Consider the following 23906-nt stretch of genomic DNA (forward strand, 5'->3'; position numbering starts at 1 on the left):
GCGCATTGAAGTAGTTTGACTTCTTAACCCAGCAATTAGGTAGCCTTTTAGGAGATGACATTTTGTTTTAGTGACTAGTTATCTTAACAACCTGTAGAAATTTCTATGATGAGGATCTTAAGATTCACAAGAAACTGTTAAGCATTTTTTTTCTGCATAGAAATAAGAAAAATAAAGTCTCAGACTTTTTAACAATGCACACAAGAAGTGTTCAGGTATCTTCAGCTGCTGTTAACTATATAGTCAAAGGCTTGTCTGCTTTCAGGATTAAACTCTCAAATTGCTTTTGTTTAATGTTATTTTTAACTATTTTAGGTACTTACTATTCAATGAAACATATTTGGAGGTATAGATGGATTGTAACCATATTGATTCTTGACCAGCTGTTCTGGTAGGTTTTAATTTCGCTGACGTTCATCAGTTTGATAGACTTCAATTTGTTTACCTCGTGGTTTAAACTGACTTTTCCCACAAGTCTATTTTGTTCTCTTAATTAGTTAAATATGTAGTCTGAAATGCAGTAGTTTTAAGTGGCTTGATTTTGCAGGAAAGATGTTCAATTCTGATCACATATTGTGCTTACCTTGGATAGCTTTATTATGATCAAAGTCAAGTATATTGTGTCTATATAGTGCTCAGCAGACTGGAAGAGGCTGATCTGCTGTCAGTTACAGTAGCAAAAGGAGAGGGAGGGAGGATTTTTTAACAGAAAAAAATGTTGATTCCACTATACAAGAATAATAAACGCTTTGTTGCAGAAAATCATGTTTCTTTTCTGAGAACCTTAAATATTTTTGAAGTTGAACCGATGGAATAAAGGTCACAACCTACCCATGACCATTGAAATTTAGAGCTAGAGTCCAGTTTTCATTCTTTTCAGCTCATCAGTGGCAAAGAGCATAATAAAACATCTTTCTTGGAGAAATTTGATAACCTGTGGTTTCAGTGGTAGGATGCCAAACCATTTCTGTCCTTCACACAGAGAAAAATCGAAGATTTTTTTTTTATGCCACCCTTTGCAGAATATACCTCTTGATTAGTCAGATAGTCTTGTTCTTCTGAAATACTTAATCTGTTTTGCAATACACTTCCTGATCACTTGTGTTAAAGAGACAGCAAGTAACTCTTTTTGTTTCTTGTACCTTATTATGACTATAGAAATGAGAATTCTTAATTTTTTAAAAAATTAATACTGGCAAAATCACAACAATTATGTTCACTTTTTTTTTCATCCATCATTATTAACTAGATTTGTCCAGTTTCAGATGATTGGGAGAATGATTGAAGTAGTGGAGTCCTGATAAAAAGTGGTCTTTCTTTTTGCAGGAATGGGTTATAGAAATTACATAAAGCCTTGAGAAGTAATGTAATCATGTAAATTGAAGAAAGTCCTCAAACCAAAAAAATAAAAAAAGTTAAAGCTACATTTTCATTCAGCAGTTTCAAAATTGAGTCTCTGTGAAGTTGTTTTAATGCTGTGTTAAGAAAGATTAATAAGTTATCTTAGTCAGATTTGCTCTGATTTTGAAGAGTGATTCTTGAAGCCAATTAGCATTTATATCAGCTTAAATGATTGTCTCAGTCATCACACAGTCCTATAATGAGCAGCTGTCTAGGTCTTTAACAGTAATCTTTGCTAAAATAAATGAGAGCCAGGTAATGTCATGACCTCTAGTGAGGTCTTACTTAGAATGGGGTGGGAATGACGAATTTCTGTTCAGCTGGGCGTTCACCTGGAGGATCTCCATGATAAAATACGACTATTCTGTATCGCAGGTCAAACTGGTTACATGTACGTAACCAATTTGGAACCTGTGCAACCTTTGTATGGGTTGTGGAGCAAAGACAGCTGTGGCAGCCAAGTTGAGACTTCAGTGCTCTCAGCAGTTGCCTGTTCTGTCACAAATGCCCTTCACACCTATAGAAAAGAATGGTTAGATGAGGAGGTAGCAGTAATACGCTTGCTTGGTACTCTGAGACAATGAATATACTAACAGGAATTTGAATGTCATGTTGACAGACGGCCTTATAAAAGTCGACAGAGATGGTTCATTATTTAAATCTCCTTTTTAAAAATACATCAGTATTATCTCTTGTCATATAAATAATTTGCAACCTTTAAATTCTAGAAATGTGCATTTAGCATCTTAATCTCCAGACATTAATCCAGCAGAGCACTTGTGAAAGAAACCTATCTCAATCCCATTTTTCAAGAGACTTTTTTAGTTGTTAGCTTTGGTAAAATAATGTTTATTAAAAAAAATGAGAGAAGTCATTAACTTAATAGTAGGTATATGGTAAAAAATGTTTTGGATCGTAGCACTGATAGAGATTTTTTTAATTGTAGTAATGTAAGAAGTAAATGCATATGAAATGCATTTTTATCAAATGTGTTTTAACATATTGCAAGTATGTTAACATAATACAAGGATGAGATAGACTGGTTTAAGTTATGGTAAGAGTAAAAATGCAGTCACTGCTTTTAACATGTTATTGAAGGTATTACTCTGTTTGAGTGGTGAGTTAGAGAAGTTTTCCTCGAATGTTTTGTAATAGGAAAGTTGTCTACTGTTGTTTCCTCAATGTTGTTTGAGCATGTTTTAAAGTAGCTAGTTGTCGCATTTGTCCTGTATTCAAAATACTCTGTCAAGCTGTAAATCCACCAACACTGTGAGCTGGTATTGCCACCAGAAGCAGAGTTGCTCTTTTTTGTGTGGACTGTGGTGTTTGTGCAGCTGCACAGTGAACCAGATAGGAAAAGTAATCTGTTTTGAAAATCTTTTTTTCTTTTTCTGGGCTATTTTTCACAGAATCTGGTTATACAGCTGCACAATGAGCAGATCAGCAAACAAATGTGCTGGTATACAAAAATGGTGTTGTGGAAGTAGGAGTGAATGAGGCTGTGGAGGAGGGCAGGACTACTGGTTTAGGTGCAACGCCATCTTAAAATATTTGTAGAACTTCAGTCTTAGTTCTGACAAAAGCATTTGATTATTTCCAGTGGAAAAATAAAATGATACTAAAATGCAGGTGTAACTGCAAGTCATCTTTTCAAGCATATAATTCTTACAAGCACTAGTGTATTGATAGAACCTAGCTGAACAACAGAATGTTGGCACAAAATCAAACTAGCTCTGTTATAAATTCTGTTCTAACTAGAAGTATCATTATTGGATGCTTTTTGGATTACATACAGTTTACTAGGACTTAAGACTGAAAATTGATGCTCAGTAAGCAGAACTAGTACTTAAAGCACTTTGGCTGTTTTGATGTTTTTGTATTATTTTGAGCTCTGAAAAGAATTCTGTGTTGAACAACTAATTACAAATAATTGTCCTTTTGAAGAAGGCTGTCCAGCTACTTCCCCGTCAAAATTAAATGAATGTCCCTCTCTGATTGATTAAGCTGGTAGATTGCTACCAAATTAGTTTAGGATTATTTTCTAGTACGCTTTGGTAGCTGGCAATTCAAACGCTTCACATTTCAGACTTTTAAAAAGTGTTCATGATGTGTTTAAATATGCATAAATGCCTTCTGTACTGTAAGTCTTATCTGGTATTAACTTAGCAAATACCCCTTGGATCAGTTAATGGTCTGTTCTTACAAAGTGCCCCTCCTACTGGGCTGCAGATTTTCAAATGAATGAGTTTCACCTAAATCCACAAACCTCTTTCACTGAAATTGAAGAGGAAAGAAAATACAGGAGATGGGTGAGAACTAAAGTTAGAAATTGTTAATTGTAACTTTTTAGGTCCATAGAATGTTTTTCTGTTTGTATATCTAGAAGCTAATGTCTGATAATACAAAAGCTAAAGGCTGATACTATGAAAATAACACTAGCTGCTTTACATGCTTTCCTGAAGTGTCTTTCAGTTATAATAATGTATTCTCACATTCATAATCTTTTAAAATTACATATCCTCAGAATGAGTGCTGGATTAAGAGGAATCGATGTTCTGGCATTTCTTAAAAACTTGGTAATTAGGAACTAAAGTGTAGGTTCATTGGGTTTTCAGATTCTAGTCTTTTCTTGCACTGAGTATTAGTATGGAATATTGCATTGCACATTTAATGGAGGGAAGGTGGTGGTAGACTGCAAGTATTTCTCCTGCATGTGCATTGGGTTAAGTATTTGCAATACAAGGAGGAATTTTAAATTCTAGGAAGTGTAAGGATATCTGCATGTATGTAGAAAGTAGCTTTATTTCAAGAAATATGTATCTAATCTTAAAAAAAAGCTATTTCTCATAGTGGCATTAATGTCAGCAGTTTCTATAGGAGCAAATGACAATGCTTAACTTTTCAGTAGTTTACAGAGAGAACAACTTAGTTCAGTCAGAATATTATTTTGTCTGTATTTTTAACACCTTTCATTTTCTGGACTTCCCTCATATCTTAGCTGAATTATGTTTTTGGTATTTTTGTTTGGTGTGAAACTTCTGATTGTCCAAGAAGTCTTGCTAAGATCCTTCAGTCAGTGTGGCATTCAGGCTGAGTAACTACTTGAATGATCTAAGCTACTTTCCAAAAATTTCTTCTGCAGATAAACTAAACAAAGGGTAGAACATTCTTCAGAGGAAGAAAGGAAAGGAAGAAAGAAAATAGTACAAACAGAGAGAAAAACTAAAAACGATAGTCAAGTTAAAATCCCTGAGAAGGAGCATAGAGATGGGAGAAATTCACTGCGTGTATGTTAGGAATATTTAAGATTGTTAAAATTGTTGGGAGTGGAGAGGAGAAGGGGGTGGGAAATTGGGTTTCTGAAACAGAATAGTCTGTATCATACACTAACAAAAGTGCTGTAGTATGCTAGTATGCATGTTATAAACACTAAAACGATAGACTTAATTTTCAGTTGAGTTTGAATTTTATGTGACCACATTGTTGCAATCAGAAGTGTTTGTTCTAAAGTGTGACTGTTGCACTGTTTTTCAGTTTCGTTTAAGCAGCTGATGATAAATAAATGAAAAAAATCCTTCCAAATCCTAAATCATGCTTTTGTTCCAGGGTTTAAATACAGTCAGAAAGAATATCATTGGACTTTTAAGATATAAAATGGAGGAATGATTGAAATAGTAGGCATTGTGGAGAAGTTTCAGGAATCCAGGGAAAATTGAATGAAAATGTCTGAAAAAAAGTACCAGCTTTTATCAGTAGGTACATTTAGCTTAACAGATGAAATGCCATAGGCAAGCAGTGGTTTATCACAGAGATACTGTGAATTTTCCATATAGAAAAGATAACTCTTTGATGCTGATATGCTGCTCGTGGTATCATTATATGTATCAGGAAAATGGCATGACATACATGCCATTTGCATATATGCACATATATATGCATTTTGGGATACTATGTGAATTGAAGTTGTGACTTAGCTTCTCAATAGTGCTCTTTGATATTTTGACCTTGGTGTCTGATTATAAGACCTTGTGTACAGATATGCAATCAGTACTGCATTTAGTATGATGATCTACTTTGATGAACATTGATGAAAAAGGAGAGGATTCATTTGACAGCACTGTTTACATTTCTTTAAATGCCAGTTAGTGTGACAGAACTATTTATCTCAGCCAGTGTAAATTTACATGTTTATGCTGGCTTTGAAGCCTGCCTGAAGAGTGGGGCCATCACACCGCCTGACTGCATCCTCATGGGTTGCTCTTGGTCTGGTTTGCTGCTCAACAAAATGTAACTGGTGCTGTTACATTCTAGCTCTGGGTTCTGGAACCAACTCATAGATAGGAGACTTTTCCCTTGTGTCTCCTACTGTTGGGTGCCACTATTTAGCTACTGTGAGAAGGAGGGGAAGTAGCAGTGAATCAAGTGAATGAATAAAATAACAAAGGCAACGGCTGGCAGTAGTACTGGCTGGATTTTTTTTTTTTTTTTTTTTTTTTTTTTAAAAGCTTTGATATAGCCTTGTCCTCAGGCTGACCATCCATATTCTTTTGAAATGATTTGGGATTCTTAATACTGATATATTGAGACAAGCTATATGCAATTCTGTTACTGAAATTTATAGAATTTGGAGTTGCCTAGATAATAACGATGCTTGTGTAAAAATAAATACTCCATAAATGGTTGTACTTTCTGAGACTCTTTAGGACAGGTATATTTGTTTGCAAGAAACTTTTTTCCATCGCACAATAATTACAGTAGAAAACAGAAAATTATATAATAGAAGATAATAAGTGTTGTGCTAGGATTATTATTAGTTTTATTGAAAATAGTGAGATGTATAGTAATCAATTTTTAAATAAATCTGTGGTAATGCTTGGATTTCAGGACTGAATCATGATCATACGTTATAAACTATTTTAACCATTAGGGCATGGAGAAAAGGTACCATTCAATGCTAAACACCACAATTAGAGATGCATGACTGAAGTTTCAGAGTAATGTATTAGTAGTATTGTGTGAGACAATCACATGAAAAAGATCATGAGATTGTGAAACGGATTATGTTCATGCTTTAGCCATGAATTTCCTGGTAGAGATATTTTAGTCTTGATTGTGCTTTTGAAAAGCAAAATAGTTTGATCTTTTTGGTTCTGGTTAAATTACCAGGATATTGCAAAGGGGGAGAAAAGCTGTCCTGTCTACAAAAGTACTATCCTTTGGGTAACTGAATGTTTAAAACTTGAGATGCTGTTTTCAGTATTGAGAAACAGAAGGTTTTGAACAAATTGCTAAAGCATTACAAAATACTGAATGTACTTTCCTACTGCTGCCATCTTCTATGCAAGCATACGTACTTACGTCCTTCTCCCGATGCTTTCATTTGTCTTGCATGACAAGAACATCCATAACTACTTGTTCCAGATCTTGAACGTGATCTTCACATTAAGTAATGTTCAAGATCGTAAATCCTCAGTTAATATAAATCAGCATATTCCCATAGAAATGTGGAGTTCTGTAGACCTGCCATCACCTTTACATCTGATCCAGTATCTTTGCTTGCTGTTAGAGTGTTAGTGCTTCATGGGATGGTGCAAGTTAGAGAGTCCAGGGTTTGAACCTGTACGAAAAAGAGCATGTGTTCCTTATTTAAAGGTTATGGAATTAGTTCCCAGGCAATTGTACAATCTGAAAATAAAAGTTTATTTTTTGCTTTTTTGTTTGGCATGACTTTTATATAAATTTGGATTTTTTTCTTGAAATTTCTTTTATAACATTATTCAGATTTTTGTATATTTTTTTGCTAGCCAATGTAAACAAAGCATCATTTTCTCAAATAGTCAATTGTTTTTAACTCTGAATACATAGTAGATGTATGCAGTGTCTTCATCAGTACCTGAAAGATGAACAGTAAGTTTCTTGTAGTCAATGCTAAATTTAAAACCATGTTATTTCTGAACATCAGTACAAAATAATATGATCTACAACATGCCAGTAACCGTATTTCCTGAGTTGCATAAAAGCGAGAGACATGTTTTCCCTGTAACCTTACTTTTAAATGAACATCCGTACGGATCTTTGGGATCAGTACACGTATGCAAGTAAGAAGTGTTAAACATACACCCAAAATCTGTTTGAACAACACATTGAAATTTGTTAATGGCAACTTATTTTTAAATCACCATACTACTTACCATTTAGAGAATCGGGCAGCATGTGTGTTTAGCAGCAGATGAGAGAACAAGTGATGTTTGGGTTTTCAACTATATTATCTGCTCTTCATCCCCATAAATAAGAAAATACAGTAGTATTATTTGTGAAACAGATATTTATTCCTGTATAACTTGTCTTTAATGGGATTTTCAAAACTGTAACATCATAAGCATAGGTGTCTGAAAAGATACATGAGCAAGTGTTGTTCTGTTGTTATGAGAGGCTGTAAAAGCTGTAGGGTTTTTTTTAGTTTTCTTTTTCTTGAAACTTGTTCCTGTATCATATGAAGGATACATCTCTCTCTAAAATGCACAGAGCCCATCTTACTGTTGGATAGAGAAGTATATTATTAGAATTTCTGTATTGAAAATACCACAATTTTTGTTCTGTTAATGCTAATACTGAATAAACTGTGAGTCATTCAGTTGGTGCAAACATGTACCAAAATGAGTTTAGTAAAAATGTTGAGAGAGCTTTTACACTTAAGTGCTTCCTCTTGTGTCTCTTTTAGGAAACAGAGATGAAGGTACACATGCACACAAAATTTTGCATCATTTGTTTGCTGACATTTGTCTTTCATCAGTGCAATCACTGCCATGAGGGGGGACACGACCATAGTCCTGAAGAGGAACATATGCACTACCATAATGACTATCAGATCTCAGAGGCATCCTATTTCCAGAATGGAGGAACAGAATCTGTACTGAGTAAATTTTCAGCATTGGAAGCTGAAAATGAACAAAAATACTACATTGAAAAGATTTTTGATCGTTATGGTGAAAATGGAAGATTGTCTTTTTTTGGTCTGGAAAAACTCTTAATAAGCCTTGGTTTAGGAGAGGTAAAAGTAGTGATGATAAATCATGATGATATTGGCCATGATCATGTTTCCCATTTATATGCTTTAGAAGTACAGGAAGGAAAGCATGCTCACTCTCATAACCATCCTCATTTTCATAGCCATTCAGACTCTGAAAACCAAACCATGGTTGGTATGGCTGCAAAGAGAAATCATAAATGTGACCTTGAGAGAGAAACAACAGTGTCATCAGTAAAGCCTGATGGTAAACGTATTCATGACCAGAATCGCCATCACCATCATCATCATCCTCATCTACATCATCATCTTGACCATAATGGTACAAACCATTCTCATAATGATTCAGTTAGTCATAGTGAACATAGAGAACAGAACCACGAACCTTCAACAGAAACAAATACAACACAGGATCAACCTGAAAGAAAACAACGCAAACAGAAAAAGAGACGAAAAGGAAAGAAAATCAGTGGGACTTCAGCAGACACTGTACAAGATTATGCTCCAGATCATGATCCAGGTGATCAGCATGAGCACAATCATGTTCATAAACATGATCATGTACATGATACATCTCACTTGCATGTACACCTTCGCGAACATGGTAATGATCATTCTACTAGTCGTGGACATCAAGATTCTAGTCTAGGTAATGAGGATGGACAGCATCATACCAGCAAGCGAGAGGCATCGCACAAGCGGACTGATGTAAGAAAACGTGCAGTTTTTTCAACACGTATTCACAAGGATCTTAATGAAGATGAACATGATCATGAAGAGGTGAGTGTGAACAGAAGAACTGGTAAGTATACTTCTCTTACAGTTAAATGGTTAAATAGATGGAAGATGCATACTCTCAAATAAAGCAATAGGAAATGTTTGTAATGGTTGCATAATACAGGTAACAGAGTGAATACGCTGAGAGGCTGCAGTTCTGAATCTGCCTTACTGATTTTCATTTCTACCTATCATCCATTTTTTCTGAGAATATCTTACATGTTTATCTCTGTATAAAGGAGATACTTCAGGATTTCTAAGATAATCCTACTTACAGGGATTTTTTTTTCTTTCCCCAAATTTGTAAGTTCCTTTTTGTCCTCTGTATCTTTGGACTTCTTTCTGAACCTAAGGCTATAATGGTTTTGGAAAATGCTGAACTCTTTTCCAAAAGAAACATGTATCTTCTCAACATGCTTCTAATTTCTTGGTCTTAAACAACTGTGAAGCAAGGTAGGTGTAACTTCTGTAATTCTGTGTTCAGTGTAGGGCTGCTCTTCCATTTCTCCCTTCAGCATTCCTTACTTGTACCAGAAGTCTTTATTTTCCTTCCCCATCACAGTTAACTCTACAAGCAAGATGGTTTGATTTCTTAATTTTAAATAGCAGTCAGAATAATGCAGTATTGAGTGCGTGTTGAGTTTGAATTTTTAGATTTGTTCAAAAATGAAGCTCAAAACATATAGTGGGTTGGAGGAAGAGAAATTTTAAAAAGACTAATTTGGATTTATGTCTTCCATTCTTTTTCTGTTTTTTTCCTTCATTATTTGTCCTACGTTGTGCTGAAGAATATGCAACTGTCATTTTCATTGACGTTTATCAAAAGCTGTATAGGTTTTTGGGACTAGGTTGTATAGTGCAATTTTCTTTCCTCCCCCCTCTCCCCTGCCTTTTTTTCCCCCCTTGAAAATCACTTAGATCAGCTTAGACATATTTCAGCATTGATGGAAAGTTGCGCATCAGAATTTCTCTCCTTCTCTACATGTTCTCAAATCATATGCAAAATTTTCCACAGTTAGTTTTTAATCAAGTAATTGCTTTCATATTTGATTTGTTTGTACCATTTGCTTGCAGTGCTTAAATGTTACCCAGCTGCTACGGTACTATGGTCTGGAAACCAGCTCTCCAATATCTCCTGAATTGTTTATATACATGTGTCCTGCTCTGCTATACCAGATTGAGAGAAGGCTTTGTATTGTACATTACGATGAGCTTGAAGATTTCATGAAAAATAGAACTTCATCGATTGAGAATAAAGATAAAACAGGTGCATCAGGTATGTGTGTAATATCTGAGGCCTTTGAAATTATTTCGCATTATAAATACTAACTTTTATTTTCTTTTTGAAAAGAAAAATGGTATGGTTTGAAAGACTCTGCAGCTTAGCACTGACTGTAAAGAAATGGTTGAAACTTAACATACTCATTAGAAGAAGTTTGAGAGAGTATGATCCTTTAAGTCAGAAGGAGCGTTCTGTTGTTCAGTGATATGATCCTTTTGCTACCTGACTCTCTAGCTTAGGAGGACATAATTTTTTTTTCTTGTAGCTTTATATCCTTCCTTACTGTTTTCACTTTTGTTTATTTTTTATGTTTGTTTATTTTTCTTTCTCTTTTATTCTCTGTCAGTGAGACCCAACAGTTGTGCCCCAACCATTTTGGCTAGATTCACTCCATCTAACTCCAGACTTTGGACTTGCCTGTAGTAGGAGTGTCAGCAACACACAGAATCTTTGGAAATAGAGGCACCTCTAGGGGATGAGCAAGTCCACTTACACTTTGTACTGTTTCTTTCATTCAGAATACTGTGTCTTTTTCTCTTAGTGTGACTAAGGTAGTACGTTTGTATGTAGGTTAGAAGAATGTAGACTGACTTTGACACATTTTGTTAATAAATTTGAGCTGAATATATTCATTTAGAAAAAAAACAGTTCCTTCATTGCAGTTCATTCATTGGAAAATAAAATTTTAGGTCTCACCAATTTTATATTCTAGCAGTAACACAAATTTTTAGAACTGGCATGCAAAATTTTAGGAAACTTAAGAAGTGTAAAGACTCAGGAGCATTTAAATGCAAGAACATTTAAGCTGCAATTTCTGATAGTAATTTGCTTTTCTTACTTTGAATATCAAAATATTTTATTTCACTCTTTCAGTATTGAGCATATTAGAAGTGTTCAGTTAAAATCCTTCACTGGCACTATTTCATCTAATTTTTTTTTAAACTTGAGCAAAAGTCAGTTGACTTCTTTTCTTCTTACTATAGTTTTTCATAACTGATTATACTTTTAAAATTTGTGTCTACCGTTGCTATCATCCATAAATTATAATGACTGTTGACATATATAGACTGTTGACAAACTGTTGACTGTTGTTTTACTGAGATGTAAAAAACCTTGGGAAAATGTCCTTGTTTTGAAAATAAAAACATTCCTAATTGTGAATATTGATTAGTGTGTACATGCCTATTAGCATCATTAGAAATCAAACTTGAAGTAATTACTCTTGATGGATATTAGTACCTGTTGGAAAGAATGCATTACTGGTAATTATTTTTAATGACTGCAGCATCATTAGGAAAGATTAACTTGTTGTACATAAATTTCCCTTAGTGACACAGCTGCTGTCTCACTGACTGTTCAAAGGTTGCTGTAAACCAAAAATCCGATATATGGTAGCAAATCGTTTGTCTTGTGGAGTAGGCTCATTTTAGTCAGAGTTGACCCTTCTTTTATTACCAAGAGGATTTGTAGAATGGCCCTAAGCATTTTCTGCCAATTAAAGAGTTGAAACCACATAGAAAACTGCCACGCTGCACATGCTTTGAACCAGTTTAATTAGGAAGTTTCTACAGATGAGTGCTTCTTTCTAAAAGAATGTATTCACTTTCTCTGTAATGAGTAAGGAAGCTGATGAATAACTAAGTTTAAAGACCTTTAATATTTTAAGAGACCCAATTTGCAAAATAAGTGAAGCTTATTGTGGGACATTTAACATGTTTTATGACATCTGATATCTTGAGTATAAATAACTCATTTGCCAGTTAATTGTAAAAATTCGAGTTTCGTTATTTGTGCTCTGAATACAAACTGTAACCTGTAACCTCTGAAACAGGTCAGCCTGGTTAGGTAATGATAAATCATTCTTCATAAAACTTTCAAGTATACTGTGTTACTAACTAGAGTAAGACTTCAGGTTATGTAATAAAGGTCTTCCTTTGTTAAGTAAAGTGAATCACAAAAAAACAAATCCTAGCTGGTATTTGGGGATTGCAGGAGGTGTCAGACTCATGTCAGTCTTTGAGTAATTGTTAACCAGTAGCTAGCTAGTTGTGCAATCCTAGTGAAATGAAACTATGTTTACCTAAGCTAGTGTAAGCATTCTTAAATAGAAATGCTTGTCAAAGTTATGAGAATACAGAGTGGTTTTCTTTAGTTTTAAAGCTTTCAAAAACATTTATAGACCCTTTTCTATTCCCATTTAGTAGCTTATAAGGTTTTCATTTGGTCTGATTAGGTCTGATTCAGATTTCTAAAGTAATTTAATTAACTGATGACCAGAAACTTGTGAAACCATATGGGGATTTGTTCTTACAATTGCAGATTGTTCTATATCACCTTCTAATAGAGGATTTTCAAGGATTCTTTTTGTCTCTTGAGTATTTTTATCTGTTTGCTTGAGGTATCACAGGGTGCCTATTAAAAGAGGTGGCACTATTATCATTGACAGCTCCTAAGCAACTAAATGTAAACTGTGCTATGAATCAAGCTGGTCTCTTTGTGGTTGCTGGACTTCTAGATGCTTAACAGAGCAGAGGATTGTGTGATACAGGTGATTTCTTTTCCCCTCCATCTTTCCATCACAATCTCAGCATCTCACTCTGCTAAGTGGTCACCAAGAGTCTATTTGGGCTGTCTAGCTGCTGACATACAGCTGTCACCTGTTTAGAGAAGTATGTTCTACATACAGGATACCCAGTAAAACTTTTCATGCAAGCTTTAGTTTTTGAATTTGAATGATCTTGGAATTCATTTGAATTCAAGTTCATTCTTCATTCATTTGAATGAAGAATCAGTATCAGAATCAGTAAGTAGGCACATTCTTCAAATTGGGCAGCAGAGTAAGTTTTCCATATTTGAGAATCACAGTGTTTTTTCTACAGTTTCTAATTATTTGAGAGTTTATGTTGGTTACAATTACTGGACACTCTGCCACTTGCGTTTTTTTCAAGTTCAGTTCTCCTATATCTTAAGCTCTAAGACTGATTGATTATGAACAATTGATGGTATCCTGATGGCTTAATTCAGTTCCTCCAAATCAGTTCACTGTTTATATGAATGCTGTAATGACCATGTTGTCAAAAGTCACTTAATCTGTTTGTGTTATGTACCTATAGAGTAAAACCATGTTTGCATCTCAAAGAAGCATATTAGTGAAAATGCAAGGATTTTGAGGATATAATTTCATCTACTTGCATACAAAATACTGTGATTTCTACCTGACTTGAGATTCTCACCTCTCACAAAAGCAACAGCAGTGAGAAGTAGTACAAGTAAAGGACAAGTCATTTTTCCCAGGCAAGGACAATTTAGAGCTGTTACTCAAAAGCATTTCAGAGCAGGTATATATTGTAAATCAGTAAATCTGCTATGCAGATGTCAGCTTTCCCTGGAACTTACCATTCCCTAACTTGAGGAAGGCTTTGATTCGACACAGTCTTTCTATTAGCTTACTTCTTAAAGCCTGCAGGTAGCTGATCTTTCTTAGCCTCCCAGTAAATCCATGTTATTATCCTTTTAGTGTGTTTTGACTGACAAATAACTGTGCATATTTGGTGTTTGCTACTCACTGTTTCAACAAAGGTCCCTTACTGAAGAAACTGTTGGGTCACTTGCCTTCTGGTTTTTCTATAGAAATATTTTATAACCCAGTAAAAGTAACTTCACCTCATTGACCAAGCTTCATATAGCATTCCTAGGATTGTTATGCATCAACATCTTTGAAGAGCTCTTCCAGTGTTCATAATGCTGCATATTAGTTCCACTTCCATATTTTAGAGTTTTGGACACTATAGTACAGTAACTTTATCAGAATCTGGGTTTGTACTTTTGCATATAATATTTTTTGTCTTCAGACTCAACAGCAGCCTTTTGCTGGTAATTCTGGTTCCATACCATTGTTAAGTATTCTAGTTCCATGCCATTATTAAGAGTTTGAACAGATACAGACAGAAGCTGGAGGCCATAGCTTCAGAGGTTAACTCCACAGATTACTCATTCTGATGGTTACATGCCTCATCTTAATCATGATTCCATCTTTAGATGTTGTATCATTTGTAAGAGTACATAAGCCCATCAGAGATGCATTTGCCAAATTTATGCTATGATGCATGAAACTTCAGCCAATTTATATAATCTCCTTTCCATTCTTGGTTTCCATGTAAGGCTGTTGGTCATTTAACCTGGAACTTAGTATCGTAATATCTATGTCCAGAGTGGAGATCCAGTGTCCTGCCAAATGGCATTGCAGCTTCAATTTGGGCTGCTTGTGAATGCGCATTATGCTACAATATTGAATTACTTGTCCATGTATACTGTTTCTTTCAGCAGGACTTGTTCATCCAGTGCACATGATTGAACTGCTCTGGGGATGAACCAAAGTTATGTAGTGATAGTCTTTTGATCTGCAGGGTTCTGCTTGCAGTCTAGACCTATTTTTGTATTCCTATTTCTCAGTCTCTGTTTCTTTTTTTTTCTTTTCTGTCTTGCCACCAACTCAGTTTTCCTCATAGTATCAATATCCATTCCAATATATTGAAATTTTTTCCATTCAGTTCCTCTCGGATGATGTGTTACTGAAGCCTTTGCATTTGAATTAGATTGTTTCCTTTCCTGCAACGCCGTAGAATGAGGGATACAACCTTCATAGGGACGAACTTTTTACATAAAACAGGTGTCATAAGCTGTGATATTGACCCTGACCTGGCCTGCAGAAGCCACAGTTTTAGTGGCAAAGAAAATTTTGTTAGATCTGATATGTGGTATTGTCAGTGCAGATAGATTTCTTGAGACTTTTGCCTGCTAAAATGTAGAATTCACTGAACAAGTTACAATCTTCCCCCCCGTTTTTCGCTCTTCCCCCCTGCACTTAATCAAAAATGAACAGACTTTCAGAAGCGTAACGAAAGTTGGATCCTACAACAAAGTGTCAAGATGCTGATGATTTTAAAATAAAAATTTGCTAGCTTTTGTTACAGTTGGCAAAATGTGTATTTTGATAGAGAATGAAGCCAGGAAAAGAAATGGAAGTGCCTGAAACATTTAGGCCAAACCTTAGCCTTAACCTTAAAAAAAAGAAAAAAAAGAAAAAAAAGAAAAGAAAAGAAAAAAAAAACAGCTTGAGGGCCCAAACAGTTAAATGTTTGTAAAACAGAGCTTTATAGTGAAAATCGTTGAATAGGAATAGCTGTTTGCCCTCTCTGTATCATTGTAATGTATTGCTTTCTACAATGGCAATGGTCATTTAAGGTTTAACTAGCTTTATGGATAGTACAGTGCATGAATCTTGATTAGTTTAATAATTCTATGTAACTATGTAACAGAAATACATTTCTATCTTTCAGTATGTTGCTGTGATATTTTTGAAAAGAGTCAAGTCCTAAAATTTGTAGCCACTGACAGTTCCCATCTTTGGGACTGTGAACCATATGAACTGTGATATTGGAGTTAAGCAGTTTTTTAGTGTTCTTTTGAAGTTGAGAGTTTGAAGGAGAGAAAGCAAAAAAAATAGAAAAGAAAAAGAAAACCAACCCACTATATTTTAATTTTAAGCCTTAGTGATTTAAAGTAGATGGGAAAAAGATGTTATTAGGGTGAGATACTGGTTCCAAGAGGCTGTTTCTTTTTGCGCCTGGGATCTATTTCTTACGTAATTCTTCCTTTTTATGTCGTATAGAAATTTGGGCATCTTTGCTAGTTAATGGCATTACATTAAGTGTACTTTATTCCATTACCACTTTTTCTTCTAATGACGACAATGCAGAGGTCCTCAGAAAAAATAAATGCTGTTTTTATTGCTACCAATTGCTTTCAGCTCTTTACTTATTCTAGTGTTTTATTTTTAAGGTTCCTCTGTCAAAGTCTGAGCCTTATTTATTTATCAAAACTGAAAATGTATGTTTCAAAACAGATGTAGAGTATTGCCTAACCATGTATAGTATTTCTAACGAAGAGGGAGAAATATTTATTTATTCCAGTTAAGTTTTACATCAGTCTCATTTAAAAACAAATGTTAAATAAAAATTAGTGCCTTGAGAGCTCTTGTAAGTTGGAAAAGTATGCAAGATCATTTTGCTCCAGCATGAAATATTTTGCTTTTTACATTACATTAATGGGCTGAAGAAGTAAGCCTGTAACTTAGAATTAGGAATAATTGCTGGGCTGTCTCATTCTCTTAGCTGATTGTCTCCTAATCTCTTTCAGTATACTGCACTGTGAACAAGCCTGTATAAGTTTTGCCCTGTACTTGAGTACTGGCTTCTTGTTTTTCAGCATCTTTTGAATGAAAAAATGCGCAGCTTAGGTTAAAGAAAAGTCATCTTAAGAGAAAGTAGAATGTCATTAATCAGTCTTAATGATTTTCCAAGTATTGTTCTGATAACCTTTCTATATTCATTTCTTCCCACAGCCTGGTTTTGTGGTATCATCTCTATCACCGTCATTAGCCTGCTTTCCTTGCTAGGTGTGATCTTGATTCCCATCATTAACCAATGGTGCTTCAAATTTCTTCTAACTTTCTTGGTAGCTCTGGCTGTAGGAACAATGAGTGGAGACGCACTACTCCATCTGTTGCCACACGTAAGTATTCCTTAGCTCCTACTCTAATTTAAGGATATAAAATTTACAAACAGCTGTTGGATAAATGTCAATATATAGACATGCATTGATGCAGATGAAGATTGACTTAACTGAGGGACATTCTGAAATAGTATTTGAGACTTTTGGTTAATAACGGAGTAAATGTGCTTTTCTAAAGAAATATAAGTGTATATTCATTGTTACTTAAAATAATTTGAGAAAGATTGAATCAACTGAGGAGACCAAAAAAGAGCATTCTAAATTTAGCAGGTGTAACTATCCCTTACCTACTGATGCTTGTATATCAGTACCACCTAAAAGTTTTTCAGGGGGATTCAGCTTCCTGATTACTAGCTTTTTTTGAGCTAGAACTCTGCTTTGTTTTGTTTGTAAACTATTCATTTTATTTGTTTGAATTTACATGTTTGGAGAAATTAGTTTTTCACATATTTAATCAAGAAATTGTCTAAGTTCCAGGGAAGGTAAGTTGTTTTTAATTTTTGTCAGTATGCTGAAATTCTTACAGAGAGGAAGAAGGGTAAATGTTTTCTTCATGTAAATTTTAACATAAATTTGAAAGGGGAGATTGGAACCTCTGTATTTCAGATCAGAGTTAATGGCTGTAATTGACTGTAATAGTTAGAGTTCATGAATTTGATTGCCAGTGGGAATTTGATGTTTCTGGGTGCTAGTCTCATCTTTTCTAGCATAATGACAGAAAGAGATCGAAGCTTAATTTTTTTTTCTCCTCCCCTTCTCCTCCTTCCCAAATTACCCTGATAATTTCTCTGGTAAAATGCATTTGTATAAAAAGCATCTTTTTAAATATTTTTGGTAGTACTATTCTGGCAAGGTTATGTTTTTTGTCATCCAAGCCTGGAGTAATTTCAGTCTACTTGAGAGTATCAGGTCACACAGTGTTACTGTTTTCTCTCCTGATAGTCACATGGAGGGCACAACCACAGTCACCATCATGGGCAAGGTCACATTCATGAACACAAGCGTTCTCATCGACATGCTCATGGACATGGAATAGGGACTGAAGGCTTTCTAGAAGAAAATGATCCAGTGTTGAAAGGTCTTGTTGCACTTGGAGGCATTTATGTTTTGTTCATCATTGAACATTGTATAAGAATGTACAAGCATTACAATAAACAAAAGGTAAGCAGTAAAACTACCTGCTATTTAAAAAACACGATAGCTGAACTTAACTAAAAGTAAATAAGTTTTCTGTATGATGATTTGTTATTTTGTAAGCATTAACAAGTGCTGCTAATTCGTGTTCCGTTTGATTTCACGTGAGGGGGTGATGGGTGATAAAAGCGGGGGGAGTCATACCTGCTAATGAAGTAATTTGTGAAGACAGTTGAAATCTGATGGGGTGAAGTCAGGTCACTTTAGTCAGCTATATTTGGAGGTAGACTTAGGTAGATGAGATTTTAGCTCTTTCACCAGAAAGCACTGAGCTTTTTGGAAAAATTATAGATGGAAATATGTAAGAAACAACTAGTAATAGGAACCAGACAACTGTCAATTTACAAAAAACTTAACTATATACTATTAGCTAGCATTACTAGTATAACAGAGGTATTCAGTTTTCCGCCATGGGAAAATACCGAGACTTGCAGACCTCCCACTTTCTACAAATTTCCGATCAAATTGTTACTTGTTTCCCTGAAAAGGATTGAATTTTTTTTGAGTAGGGCTACGCTGTATTCATGCCAATGGTATAAAAGGAGAGCATCTGAGAGGGAGTATGATAGTAGGTAGGAATTCAAGCCACTGAAAACACCGATTCATTAAACAATCATTCTGAATAACTGTTTAGCATCTGTTTGTCTCCACCACGTGATTTTTGAGGAAACAATTTTGACAAATCTAAAACCATTTGTCACAAGAAGAGTGAGAAAAGATTTCAGGTTTTCTAGTTTCACATCAGAGTTTCTGACTTCAGCAGGGCAGTAGGAAAAGATTTTCAGTGTTGGAGGATGTACTTAGGTCTTCTGATACAGATAAAAACTGTTATATTGGACATATTTTCTCTAAGATTAATGAATTAATTGAATCCCATAGACTGCTTTGGCGAATCTGTGATCTCTATTGCCTGCGCTGCAGACAAGGAAGTAGCAAGCTTTTCTCTGAAGAAAAATGTGAGGAAATTACAGGAGTATAAAATTCACTAAGAATGAACAAAATAGAAGACCTGTTCTTGCTGCATGTTTGCTTTCCTAAACAAAATAGGCAAATATAATAAGTCGGTATACATGTCATAAAGTTACTTGTTATAAAGTCCATGTCTTAAGTTCTCTGTTAATTGAGTTTTTGTGTGTGCATGTGTGTGTACATATGTTAGATACCTAAGAATATTCAGTGAGATAGATCTGACTGATGAGCCTTACGAAGGTTGACCTGTACTTGCTGAACACATTTAAAGAGAATAACTTTATTTTTAAGAGATTTGTCACAACATTTCAGTTTATCTTTTTTGTCAGTACCACCTTACAGACTAAATGTTAACTTTGTTTCCTGTTGCAGAGTAAGCAGAAATGGTGCAAGAAAAAACAGACTGAAGAATCACCAATTGGAAGGAAACTTTCAGATCACAAATTAAATAACAGACCAGATGCTGACTGGCTTCAGCTCAAACCCCTTGCAGGTAAACATTTATTTTCAGAATTCTCTGAGTACAAGATTCAGAAAAATTGTGGCATATAACCTCTTTCACAGTTGTGCTGCTACTATGCAAATCATTGTTATTAAGATTTACTAGGCTTTACTAGAACTTGAAATGCAATTTGATGTAAAACAGTAGTAATTGAAATAGAGCAAAGAAACACTTTCAGCTGTGTTTGAGTGGTACATACATTTTAAATGTTTTCATTTTCTTTATTGGGTGATGAGAGAAGTTTTGCTTCAAATGACATAGAGTACTCTTCTTATGTAACTGGTTCTCTAACACTGTTCCTCTGAAAGTGTACTCAGCCGAACAGTAAATAATTCATATTAAAGGTTATGGAAACCTGTGTTGAATATAAATTTTGAACTGCAGTGCCACTGCCACTGATCTGAATGGCTATTCCATTTCTCATTAAACAGCCTCTAAATGATGTTAGAAAGCCGGTTGCTAGATAAACAGTTTGTCTACTGAATAGATACTCTGTGCCTGTTTTTCTTAATTCTAGTTAGCATTTGTATATTTTTTTTACTCTGAAGTATTTTTGATTAATTATTTTGATACAACAACTTCATTGTCCAGAACTGTTTTTTTTTTCCACAACTCTCTGTTTCCTGGGGGCATAGATTGGCAATTTTATTTATTAATACTTCAGAAATATCAGTAGACTGAAAATTCATACTGGTTTGCCTTCTGCATTGTTTCATCTTGTATTTCTTTGCAAAAAGGGCTTTAATATGTTAGCAGAATAATGAGCTACATTAGAGAATTTCATGGTGTGACACAAGTATATGACACAGCAATATATGTAGTACAGAAACTTTAAAGATCTTTCATATTCAGTTGCAGATCCTAGTGTGTTCCAGTGAAGGTTTACTAGTGATTTGTATGAGCATGTACATGGAATAACTAGTTTGCTTAGCAGTTTGGATTCCATCTGCAGCATGAGACATGTTATTATAGTCTTGGCAACTTTTCTTTTTTTCTTTCCCCCCTCCTCCCCCCTCAGTGTTGTACTGTAAATTTTGCAAGCAGCAAAGTAACAGGTACAAACCTAGGTCAGGCTAAAACTGACTGTGTGTACTGAGCTGTTGCCTTGTAATGGAGACTTGAGTGCTGTGTATGCAAATCATTAAAAAATAATGCAATGAGAGAGATCTTTCTTTTTTGGCTGAATGTTAACAACAGTTTTTAGATTGGGTTATGCTAAAATACTTTATATTTCTGCTTTTGAAAAGCAGTTAAAATCTTAGCTCAATTATATACTAGTTGCTGGTAGTATTTTTTAAAAAACTTAATGCACTATCTTTCAACTAACTTCAACGTAGGAGCAGATGACTCAGTTTTATCCGAAGATCGACTTAATGAAACTGAACTAACTGATTTAGATGGCCAGCTGGAATCTCCTCCCAAAAACTTCTTGTCTGTAGAAGAGGAAAACAACGTGCACCGTTCTCACAATGATGTCTCACACGCTGCTCAAGAGCATGATCTCCATGATTCAGAGTATGACAGCCATGGCGAAGATAAAATAATAGCTAGGAAACACAGTCACCACTGGCATCACAAACATTCCCATCATTCCCATGGCCACTGTCACTCTGGAAAAGACCTAAAAGATACTGGGATAGCTAATATTGCTTGGATGGTAATTATGGGAGATGGCATTCACAACTTTAGTGATGGCTTAGCAATAGGTAAGAAAAAGCAGTAGGTATTTCTGAACACTTTCTTATTACCTTGCATAATTTCAGTAATGCTGTACTTACCAGTGATCACAGTTAAGGCTGCAAGTTAGTTCCTGTGGATGCTTAAACAAGGCATTCTTTAACCTTCTTCAGAACAGGAATAAAAAAAGCGTCAGCTATAGTAGTTATCCCTTTGCTAATATTCTATGACTATTTCCACCAAGATTATTGTATTGATGTTAGCAATAGTAGCAATTTTTGCCAAATAGATAGAGGTACAGACAAGACTACTCGTAAATTATGGAATACCAGCAATATATATTTGTTGTTTGGGTCTAAGTATTTGCCTTTGAATAATAAATAGTAAGTTACTTTTTCTCTTATTTATAATAATATTTATTTATTATATCATTTCTATTAATTATTAAGATACATTATTTATAAATAATAAATGTACTAGGATAATAATAAATAATATGTCAGGATATATGTCAGGAATAATTGTTGGGTTTTCAAAATTAAAAAAAGTAGTACTTAAGATAACATAATTTCTGTTTGAGCAAAGTTTTTTTTGGTTTATTGTCATTTTAGATTGATTTCTGACTAAATGTAGAGGAAATTGAACTACCAGAGAAATTGGAATCCTTACAGATTTGATTATTATTACATCATCTGATGTAATGATATATCTCTGATTCACAAAAATCTCTATATGTCAGTTGAACTGCAAAGCATATTAATTTGAATAGATGTCATAGGAATAAAAATGGTAGGGGAAGTACTAAAGTGCATATATTTGAATTTTTTAGTAAGGTAGATAGTTATAGAGTATACAGGGCCCCAAACTACTGGTAGAAGGAACAGATTTACCTATTTTGAAGGATGAGAGGTAAGCTACTTCTTAGGGCCTTGAAGTTGCCTACAATACCTCTGCTTTCTCCAGTTAATTTCCTAAAAATATAAATTCCCTAAAAATTAACTTTCTGCTTCATTTTTGCTGTTGAATAGGTAAGTCATTTAAACAGTGGCTTATAAAGCCAAGAGAACCCTTACACCATCTGTTGAGAGCTTCAGTGTAAAACTCTTGTTTCTGAATATTCATGTCTTGAGCCCAAACAACTGATGTTATAAGTGAAAATACAGATTTTAGAAAAGCATTTATTCATCACTTGAGTATATCATGTTGGGGAATGCATGCTTTTCTGAAGAAAAGTTAAATATCCTCTCTGTCTTAAAAATGTGCCACCTTTTTCCACTTAATACCAGTTTTCTCGTATCAGAGTTACTTAAATATGAACTTAAAATTGATTGAATTTAATTGGCGTACACATAAGTTACTTAAAGAGATTTATGTTTTTTTCCTCATTATCTTCCAAGTTAGTTTTATTAATGTAGCTGGTGTGCACTCTAGAAATAAGCATCAAAACAACAGAGAGCTTATGAGCTAAATATTAATTTGAATTTCCAGTATGGAAGGAAAAGAACTGGACTGTTGCACTTGTGCACACTTACTAGGCCGATGTACTTGAGTTCTTCAAGATGTAAAAGTGGTGCTGTTATTAGAGAACATTAGCTTGTTGCCTGTATATCTGTGTTTTCTCCTCAACTGTGTTCTCCTTTCTCAAGATTTGCCTTACAGATGAACTGAGTAATAAAGTATTCACTGGTAATGCACATCCAGGAGACTTACGGTATTTTCAGTTTATATATGAGCAGAACACACACATGATGAAACAACATTAGAGCGTGCATTCTAACAAAAAGGTGTAATCTCAGGAAGTTTGTTGATTAAATTTACTGACTTGAAAATAGTAAAATAAAAATTTGAATCTTATTTTTCTAGGAGCAGCTTTTAGTGCTGGACTGACAGGAGGAATTAGTACATCTATAGCAGTATTTTGTCATGAGCTTCCTCATGAATTAGGTAACTAATTACATAAACTTGATCTCTTTGTCTGTATAAAATATGTACCTAAAAGCTATTGTGATGTTCTTTCCAATAAGACTGGTACAATGCAGATCCTACTGGGGTGATCAGAATTTTAAACAGTAACAGAACAATATTGTTTTTCAGTGTATATAACAAAAATGTTAATACAGGATTATTTTAGCAAGAATCTAGCTATATGAATTTTGTGAAGCTTTCAGGACGGGTCTTTTAAATGTTCTTAGGAACATACAATTGCATTTTAGTCTTAAGCCTCTGCATTTTATGTACAGAGTTTCACAATAGTCTGTGTGGGATTGTCTTTAAAAGGTTGCATATGCTATGGCAGGCTACAAAAAGTTAAATTAATAAGCAGAACATTTTCTGGAGCTCTTGAGAAGATGCTTTGGTACCACACAGTCACTAAATACAGGAGGTATCAGTGATTATTTACATAAAGTCTGTAGGCGTTCTCATTCGCCCCATTGATTCCTCCCCCTGTTTTGAAGTATTTCTTCTTGAAGATTCAACTGTGATGAAAACTGTTGTCATCCTAT

At 34.6% G+C, this 23906-nt stretch overlaps 1 protein-coding gene across 1 annotated transcript in view; it reads left to right on the forward strand.

Annotated features, from left to right (window-relative positions):
• Positions 1-23906, forward strand: part of SLC39A10 (solute carrier family 39 member 10) — a 38101-nt gene that overhangs the window by 8006 nt on the left and 6189 nt on the right. The window contains exons 2-8 of the mRNA XM_062578810.1: positions 8123-9208; positions 10280-10481; positions 16891-17060; positions 18003-18221; positions 19596-19716; positions 21063-21431; positions 23266-23346. Coding sequence (XP_062434794.1) covers positions 8123-9208; positions 10280-10481; positions 16891-17060; positions 18003-18221; positions 19596-19716; positions 21063-21431; positions 23266-23346 — 2248 coding nt within the window. The remainder of the gene's footprint in view (positions 1-8122; positions 9209-10279; positions 10482-16890; positions 17061-18002; positions 18222-19595; positions 19717-21062; positions 21432-23265; positions 23347-23906) is intronic.

The sequence above is a fragment of the Rhea pennata genome, chromosome 6, assembly GCF_028389875.1.
Source record: "Rhea pennata isolate bPtePen1 chromosome 6, bPtePen1.pri, whole genome shotgun sequence".
NCBI lineage: Eukaryota > Metazoa > Chordata > Aves > Rheiformes > Rheidae > Rhea > Rhea pennata.